The 9,474-nt window shown below is 26.1% G+C and overlaps 1 protein-coding gene across 1 annotated transcript in view; it reads left to right on the plus strand.

Annotated features, from left to right (window-relative positions):
- Window positions 1-4,740: 4,740 nt before the first annotated feature.
- The window catches only part of LOC107016382 (polygalacturonase-like), an 8,324-nt gene continuing 3,590 nt past the window's right edge, over window positions 4,741-9,474 (plus strand). The window contains exons 1-5 of the mRNA XM_015216866.2: window positions 4,741-5,209; window positions 6,877-7,008; window positions 7,687-7,854; window positions 8,418-8,438; window positions 8,575-8,782. Of these exons, the coding sequence (XP_015072352.1) occupies window positions 4,859-5,209; window positions 6,877-7,008; window positions 7,687-7,854; window positions 8,418-8,438; window positions 8,575-8,782 (880 nt within the window). The 5' untranslated portion in view covers window positions 4,741-4,858. The remainder of the gene's footprint in view (window positions 5,210-6,876; window positions 7,009-7,686; window positions 7,855-8,417; window positions 8,439-8,574; window positions 8,783-9,474) is intronic.

The raw sequence follows: 9,474 nt of genomic DNA on the forward strand, positions 1-9,474 counted from the left end.
AAAATTCTATATACTGTTTTGGAATTTTTGTTAATATTTTATATCTTTTACGCTCCGCACTCGTAAATCTTAACTAATCTTAGACTAAGTTAACTGTCTACAAGTTACAAACTACATTCACTTAATTAACTTATAACGTGCCAAAGTTGAACAAGTAAATTGATGCATTAATATCTATTTTAATTCAAATTTCCCTTTTTTGCAGCTCCATAACTTTTTATTCTATCAATAAAATAAATATTTCTTTTGGCAAAAACAAACCATGTGTATTATAAATATATAGACTAATAGATGGTGACATGATCTAAGAGCAATTAAATAATTTTGACTAATCAAAAGTTCCTATCCACAAAATTTGATATCTCATTAATAAGAATTATCTCATTAATAAGAATCTCACTTTAAAAAAAAAAATTGAAATATATCCGAATTTTAACTAAAATTATTGTAACAATCTCAAACATTAGGCAGGAATTGTAACTCCTCCGTCCCCCCCCCAAAAGAAAAAAAATTAACGCACAAAGTATATATCTAGAGTTTACATAAAATTTTAAAAATAATTATATTTTATAGATAATGTAATGTGGACGGTCTATCTGATACAAACAATGGCTATAGCTAATTGCACGACTCAAAACACTTATATGTCACAAAATTATAACTTTATTATTTTTCTAAAGTTTTCCTTCCCAATATTACAACAACAAGAAGAAAATACTCACGGAAGATTTTAAATAGCTATAAATTCGATTATCAATACATAATTTGTCTGTATTGATGAATTTTTTCCACTGGGTATTATATTGTTGTCGTTATTATATTGATAGATTTCATCTAAGAATGGTGAAATTGAAAATTCTAACAGAAAGATACTAATCGATAAATAAATAAATAAATAAATAAATGAAAATATGCTATATCTAGAATGTTTTCAAAAATATGTTTTACCTTACTTGCACGACATATTTTTCTTTATCAAAGGAAATTTAATTAAAACCATTTACTTACTTTTATTAGCTTTGACGTTGTATCATCAAATTGTCACAAATCCGTTAAAGGTCTTGTTAATCATTATTTACTACTATAAAAATAAAAAAATTTAATAGATAAATTATGTAATTAATAACAAAAACATTAGTTTTACTATTTAACGATAGGTTTTCAAAAAATAATGTTAATCATTAACTATTTGATATATATTAACGATAAATTTTTTTAGTTATTATTAACGATTACAATGAAAGTAAATTTAAGGTTTAGCAAACATAAAAATCATATCAGCGCTCTATAGCTAGAGTTTTGTTATTTGCGTTCCGTAGCAAACATAAAAATCATATTAGATTTGTATAAAACGCAGGCAGGTATCTCGTTTGTATAAAGCTTAGCTATTGTATACGTATACTGATTAGATAAATGTACATATGTAACTACTATGTATATGTATTAATGGTTATGTTTGTATGTCTACATAAAATTTGCATTTGTATAAAATTGAATCAAAATAAAACATATGTATATCAAATCTTTCTCTCTCTCTCTCTCTCTCGTTATTTACAACACAAATTATACATTGTCATTTGTGTTTGTATAAAGCGAGAAAGGCAAAAGTGAGCTGGTAAGGGAAGATTTGTATTTGTATAATTATAAATGTATATGACGAAAATAAATCTATCTATATTTGTATATACAGTTTTTTCTCGTTTTATACAAACATAAACGCAAATTATAGTGTTTGTATTAAGTGAGAGAGGTGAGCGAGAGTGACAAGCCAAACTTCTGGAGAGTAACGAGCGAGATTTATAGGAAGAGACAAATGGCATAGTGTTTATTACGAATTAAAATTAAATAAAATTATAATTATAACATTTATTTTGAATTAGTAATTTGTTATTTCATACAATTCTTCCACAAATGAAATCTAAGCTATTTACTCCAAAGCCCATAACTAAGAATTAAACTTTATCAATATATAGTTTTTGTATTACCTTTATGTTTTTATGGATTAATTTTTATACTCATTAATGAATTGCAATAAAAAGAGATCACGGAATACCTCATTTGAACATCATATTTTAACTCATCTTCAATTTTAATTAATTTTTTACATGTTTATCATTTGAGAATAACTTTTAGACATAGGTGAAGTTATGATTATCAAACATATCCATATGATGCATAACAAAAAAAATAAAAGTTAAACTCTTAAAATTTTATTCGTGTCATATAAATTAAAATAGTAAAAATAATGTTATATATATATATATATATATATATACACGATATTGAAAAAATATTTAAAATTTGATTAAATTTCAAATTTCACATGAGCTACATAAATTGAGACAAAAGGAATAACAATATTATTTAACAATTACATTTAAATTAATAAACTAAAATAGTTAACAATTCAATTTTTTTTAAAAAAAATTATTACAAATAAATTGAGACAAAAAGAATAATAATATTATTTAAAAATTACATTTAAATCAATAAACTAAAATAGTTAACAATTCAACTTTTTTTTTAAACTACTGCCTCTCTGGTTAGCACATAGAACATGTCTTGACCCCAACTCCCACCCACCACAAACCAAAAATTAAAAAAAAAAAGTAAAACATATTTGAATAAGTTATACGCCCTCCGTTTAATAAAAAATGTTATAGTTTGATTTAGTATAGAGTTTAAGAAAATAAAAAAAAGTTTTAAATATTGTAATTTTAAATTAAAGTTATATCAAATAGAGTATATAAAATTACTCTTGATTTTATGGCCTTAAATATATCACATGAAAAGTTAAAAGTAAAATGTTATCAAAAAAATAAAAAGATTAATCTTTAACGAACAAAAAAGAAAAAAAGATCATTCTTTTGTGAAACAGGCGGAGTACCATACTTATATCAACAGAAAATAATAAATATTTAATAAAATAATGGGCAACTTTCACATATAGCAAATAAAAAATTCATATTTGTATGCTGTAGCAAAGTTTGCATAATTGCGCTCCATAGCAAACATAGAAACTATATAATTCGCTATACATATACAGTTGAAGCAAATTGTATAAAACGAAGTGTATAAAACAAGAAAGAGAAAGACACTTGGGCAGAGAACTGTATAGAAACGAAGTGCATAAAACGAATTGTATTATTATAAGTGCATAGAACGATTATATACAATTTAAATTTGTATAAAATGAGAAAGAGAGAAAGACAAAAGAGACTTGACAAGGAATATACAATTGAATCGAATTGTATAAAACAAAAAAGAGAGAAATTAGATACAATTTGAAAATTGTATAAAATGAGGAAGAGAGAAAAGCAAAAGAAACTGGGCAGGGAAGTATTTTTATTGTATAATCATAAGTGTATAGAACGAAAATATATGTACTTGCATGTGTATATACAATTTTCTCACGCTTTATACAAACAGAAACACAATTTATACATTTCGCTTCTGTTTGTATAAGTGAGAAAGGCGAGGGTGGCGAGCGAGATATGGGAGAGTGGCGAGCGAGATCTGGAAGAGGGGAGAGAGGGGAACAAAAATATATGTATTTATACAATTTTCTCTGCTGTATACAATTAGAAACAATTTTTATACACTTGTGTTTGTATAAAAAGTGAGGAAGCGAGCGAGAGATTGGAGGAAAGTGACGAGCGAGATATTTGAGAAAGAGGCGCCTGACAATTTTTTGCAAACATTTGCTATGAAGCACAGTTAAATTAAACCCTAACTACTCCATTTATTTTAGGTTATTAATTTACTATTATATATAATTTTCCAATTTTATTTTTCTAAAGTATAATCACGTGTGAACTTCAGGTGAAAATAACTTTATAAAAAATATGGTCCAAGAGAAATATAAGAATAAAATATTTGTAAGGTTAGACATTGAAATATAAACGGTTTACTCCAAAGCCCATCACTAAGAAAACTTCTCTTAAAATAAAGAAATAAACTATAGCAATCATTGTTTTTTTTTTTTCAATTTCACTCGATTCTTTTAAATATTTTAAATTTACGTCGCATAAAGTCTTTAAAAATTATACTCAAAACTTATAATTAAGAAAAGAGCAGCGCCGACTATCGTTGATAGAAGCTTCATGCATTGTAATTTTAGTAAACAAGTAAAAATGATTTCCAATTTAGACAAATTTATCAACATTACTTATAATTTTTCTTTTCCCCCACTTTAGTCTTTTTTGCTCAAGTAATTATCTTTTAAAAGGCTTTTGACTTATTTTTTTTTAGAAAAATAACATATATTTATTTTTTTTCCTAAACATTTTAGCAATTTTTTGAAATTTTGTACCAAGTAGTGATTTATTCCCCAAGTAAAAATAAAATATGGCCCTTTTTTCTGAATAGTACATCAAGTAGGTGATACATCTTAATTTAGTATTGCAACCCTTTGAAATCATCTATTGTAAAAGCAACATATATTTGAATTACAAACTTTGAAAATTCAATTTATAACCTTACAAATATTATGATATGTTGAAAAGCAAAATTTCAATTTATTTATTTATTTCTATTTCAATTCTTGTTTTCAAAGTAAGTATGGAGGCAAGAAGTCAGCAAATTGTCCAAGAAATAAATAATACTTTCGTCTAAATCTCTCTCACATTAATTAAAAAAATAAAAATAAAAAAACAATAAAAACCCTAAATTCTATAAATAGACAAATGCCCCACCTCTCTTTATCAAATAATTATTTCCATACCCTCATTTTCTCTTAACCAACAAGTATCCCCCCCATACTTTCCTTCATAATTTTCATCATTTTTTTCAACCAAAAAATAAATTAAAAAAAACCATATATTATATTACACAATAAAACAAAACAAACAAACATACCATGACACTTCTAAGAAATCCCTTTATTTTATTCACTATTTTTATCATTATTATTATGTCATTTTCATCTTGCTATAGCATTAAATTCCTTGATGATGATCACAATATAAATAATCTTGAAGGGGAATTTGGTAATGATTTTCATTTTAAAGCTTATCCTTCAAATTATTTCAACACCATTCTTGATCATGAAAAAAACAACAATATAAAGAAAAATCTTGAAATAATTAGTAGGTTCCAAAGATATAATAATATGGAGAAATTAAATGAAGAAGAAGATCAAGCTAAGGTTACAACAATTAATGTGGATAGCTTTGGAGCTAAAGGTGATGGAAGTATAGATGATACAAATGTAAGTATTAGTTTTCTTTAAAAAATTCTCTTTCGAACTACTACTAAAAACACGTGAATTTCTTATGAAAAATTCTGAGACAAATCATCGTATATTGACTCGTTAAAAGCTTTTAAGACAGACACGCTTTCATCTAAAAAAAATTAAAATTCACATGCTTTTAATAGTGAAACAATATATAAAAAGTTGTATACTACCTTGATTTGATTTAATTTATGTGGCGATATTTGATTTAAGTTAAAATTAAAAATAAATGAAGATTTTAAAACTTATGATGTTAATTAGATGTCCTATAATTTTTCAATGGTTGTAAAGGCATCCTATATTATTAAGTATATTAAGTGTATATATAAAAATAGGATGTATATAAAGTTACATTATTTTAAAATATAAATAAAATATTTTTATTATAACAAATGGTAAAAAAGAGTCACACATATAAAATGAAATAAAAGAAGTATATTATTAGATATAAAAGTTTGTGAAGAAATGTTTTTTAAAAAAGAATTTAAGTTTTATGCAATGATAAGTTGATAACTGATAACATATGTCACATCTTTGCGGGTTGATTTGCATTAGTTATTGGTGTTAAAATCAAATAAATCAATTTATTCGGTCTTATAATTATTAAAATCAAAGTAAACCTAAAATAATATATATTTATCGATTTGGTTGTTATCGGTTTCAGTTTGATTAGGTTATTTGATTATTAACCATATATAAAATTAAAAGAAATAATTTATTGAAAACGTGAAAAGAGCGGTAACAATCTATTTAAAATGAAAAATAGTTAGAATGACTAAAATTAAATAACTTTCGATTACTAAATTTATTATGAATAAAGCTTCAAAATTTACTATTTTGACGTAAAAGGAAGAGACAATAACATTTTTAATCTTAAAAAAATGATTATAAACAGTCATATACATGAAACCAATATAAGTTAAATGTTCTCACCTCGAGGATTTTTGTTTTTGCATAAGTACTAAATCATAAATTTTAATGAAAACATATATAATATCTTTAAAAATTGTCTACAAAAACAATATATTATATATGTATGATAATATAATATATGTATATGATTTGTCGGTTTTGTTCAGTTATCTCTTTGATATTTTACGAGCAAAATCACAGTCAAACTGAATACAATTGATTTTTAAAAATCTAAAATCAAATCAAACCAAATCCAAATTCAATTTGGATCAATTTTATCCAAATCGTGAACATTTCTAGTCACATAACTTAAAAATTGATTAGAAGTAACCATCAATCAGAAAGACCGAACTAGTTAATTAATATAAGTATACACACACATTATCTTTTTTCATTCGATAATCGATATTTATATTGAAGCTCAATTATTCCGGCTTTGTCCTGCGTAAGGCCTCATTTGGCAAGAAAACACTCTTTAGAAAGAATTTTTTTTATATGCAAAACTCAATTCTGAGACTCCAAATTAAGATATGAGAACTAAACTCTCATTTCTTGGTGGAAAATAAAGATTATGTCATACTTAGAAGCCAACTATTATTATGGTGAATATATGTAGCAGGTTGGGATTACTTCTACGAAAAATTTTATCAGCATCATAAGCAATTTAATTAGCTTTGTTTTTTTTTTAATAAATTAATTAATATATTAAAATAAATTTATCTTAATTTCAGGCATTTCAAAAAGCATGGAAAGAAGCTTGTTCATCTTCACATGTTGTGAGTTTTGTGGTGTCCCAAAACAAGAAATATCTTCTCAAACCAATCAAATTTTATGGGCCATGCAAATCTTCCATTACAATGCAGGTTAGGTTGACATATCATTATGTAAAAAGAAATTTCGGAGTAACGATAAAATTATTCTTGTCCTAATCACTATAAAGTAAGGATGTTTTGAGTCATGGTCAAGTAACTAGATTTTGAGGCTTGCATCAGGGTAGGCTGTCTGTGTCATGGTGTGGCTCTTTTCAAAACTTATATAAAAGTGAGATGTTTTGTGCACTCGGTTATTGATTCAAACTAATAGAATAAAAGTTTCTTTTATACTATTAGGTTATTTTAAAATATGATAAAATGATCTTATTCGACGAGTTGAATTGCGCTGTGTATGTGGATCTATAGTGTAATCTAAACATTCACGCGACTTTATTGAATAGTATCCAAAAATATTAAATCAGAAATTGATATTGTTATATAAACGGATAAGTTTCAAATCTTGAATACATCTTTGATAATATGAAAAACTTATTACATTGTCTGTGCACGGATATAAGTTAATTAAACTCCGCTATTATTATATATATGTAGAGAAATAAGCTCTATGTATAGTGACAAAGCTATATCCGTTGAACGATGATTAGTTGAACACTTTTAGGTAAAATATAACTTTAATTTTATATATTGCATATATAGCAGATCTTAAACACCTTTCGTGAAATTTTTGAATCTCGTCACCACTTTTGTTCAATTTTTTTTTTATTGCAGATTTATGGAACCCTATTAGCATCTGATGATACTTCAGATTACAAGAAGGATAGTAGGCACTGGCTTATTTTTGATAGTGTTCAAAAATTGGTTGTTGGAGGAGCTGGAGTTATCAATGGCAATGGCAAAATTTGGTGGCAACATTCTTGCAAAATTAATAAAAAATTGGTATAAATACATAATTTTGAAAGGGTCGAGAGTCTTGAAGCAATCATAAAGTTGTTTATATATGAGTTACAGGTCAACACCAGTTTAAACGGTGTGCAAATAATTACTATTATTTGCATTAGGATAGACTGTCTACATTATACGCCAATCAAGTGCAACCTTCCCGAACCTTGCATAAGTGCATGGTGTTTTATGAGCCGGGGCCGGGAAGCCCTTTTGTCGTTTACATACTTAATTTTAAAAGGAGAGTCTTGGAGTAATGATAAAGTTGTCTATGTGCATGTGATTATAGGTTACTGTCCGTTCAATCCGTGTAGAAACAATTACAAATACATATTTTAAAATAGACTGTCTACATTACACTCCAATCAAGTGCAGTTCTTTCCGAACCTTGCATAAACACATGATGTTTTATGCAACGGGGCGTGGCAACCCTTTTGCCCTTTTGCAAACTTAATTTATTTATTTATATATATATTCCTATTTGTTTCTTTTGTTTTTATGATATATAACTAATTTTGTCTAATTTTTATTCTTATTGTCTACTTTTTTTTATTTTGCAGCCATGCAAGGTAGCACCCACGGTACGTTTATTTGATTTGATTTCTTATTTTACAAAAGAACAAAACAATTAATTATTACGTCATTTTTCTCTAATATTTTTTTTGTTGATAGAGATTTTTTATTTTATTTTATTTTATTTATTTTAAATTTTTACAGGCTCTAACATTTTACAAGTGCAACAACTTGAAAGTGAAGGACCTTAAAATAGAAAATGCACAACAAATACATTTGCTAATTGAGAAGTGTGTTGGTGTTGAAGTTACAAAATTGGTAGTGACTTCTCCAGAAAATAGCCCTAATACTGATGGAATCCATATAACTAACACTCAAAATATTCAAATTTCTGATTCCACCATTGGCACAGGTATCGATAAATTAATGATTTTAATTTTTATATACTTATAGTAAAAAAATAATTATATTGTTAAGTTGTATGTATAAATTAAAGGTAATTAGATGCTTTTAATAAGTGAAACTTATGATAAGTTATTAGCCTGAAAATATGACGGATTAAAATTTTCAACGATTGGTCATCATCGTCTCATCGACCACTTGGTCTTTGACGTAGGGCTTTTCCTAATTCCCAAATGAACTTGATAAGTCAACTCAAAGATAAATATATGTTAAGATCCTGAGCAACGTGTGATACCTTAGGTAAATTTCACTTCGATATACATGTAAGAAATGTTGTTGTGTAGGAAAACACAATTTAGACAATAGTGTCAATGTGGTATGTTTTAAAGGGTGCAATTGGTATAGAGGAAAATATTTTTCAGAATCAACTCATTTTTCTCAAAATTAAGGATAATGACTTTCCTTCAAAAATTAAGAAAAACTTTTTCTAAAACTCTCATCCAACTTTAAATTACATTTTTCTTAAAAAAACATCGATTTCTAAAAAATATATTCAATTTTAAAATTCTATATATTCACTCCCTCTCCCCCCGATCATGCCTTCAACCCCTACTAAAAAAATTAAATTTATTTTTTTTTTAAATCTTTTCAATTTCAAAATTTTATTTTTTCACCCCGATTTCGAATCCCCTACCCCCCACA

The sequence above is a fragment of the Solanum pennellii genome, chromosome 4 (genome assembly GCF_001406875.1).
Source record: "Solanum pennellii chromosome 4, SPENNV200".
In the NCBI taxonomy this organism is placed as follows: Eukaryota; Viridiplantae; Streptophyta; class Magnoliopsida; order Solanales; family Solanaceae; genus Solanum; species Solanum pennellii.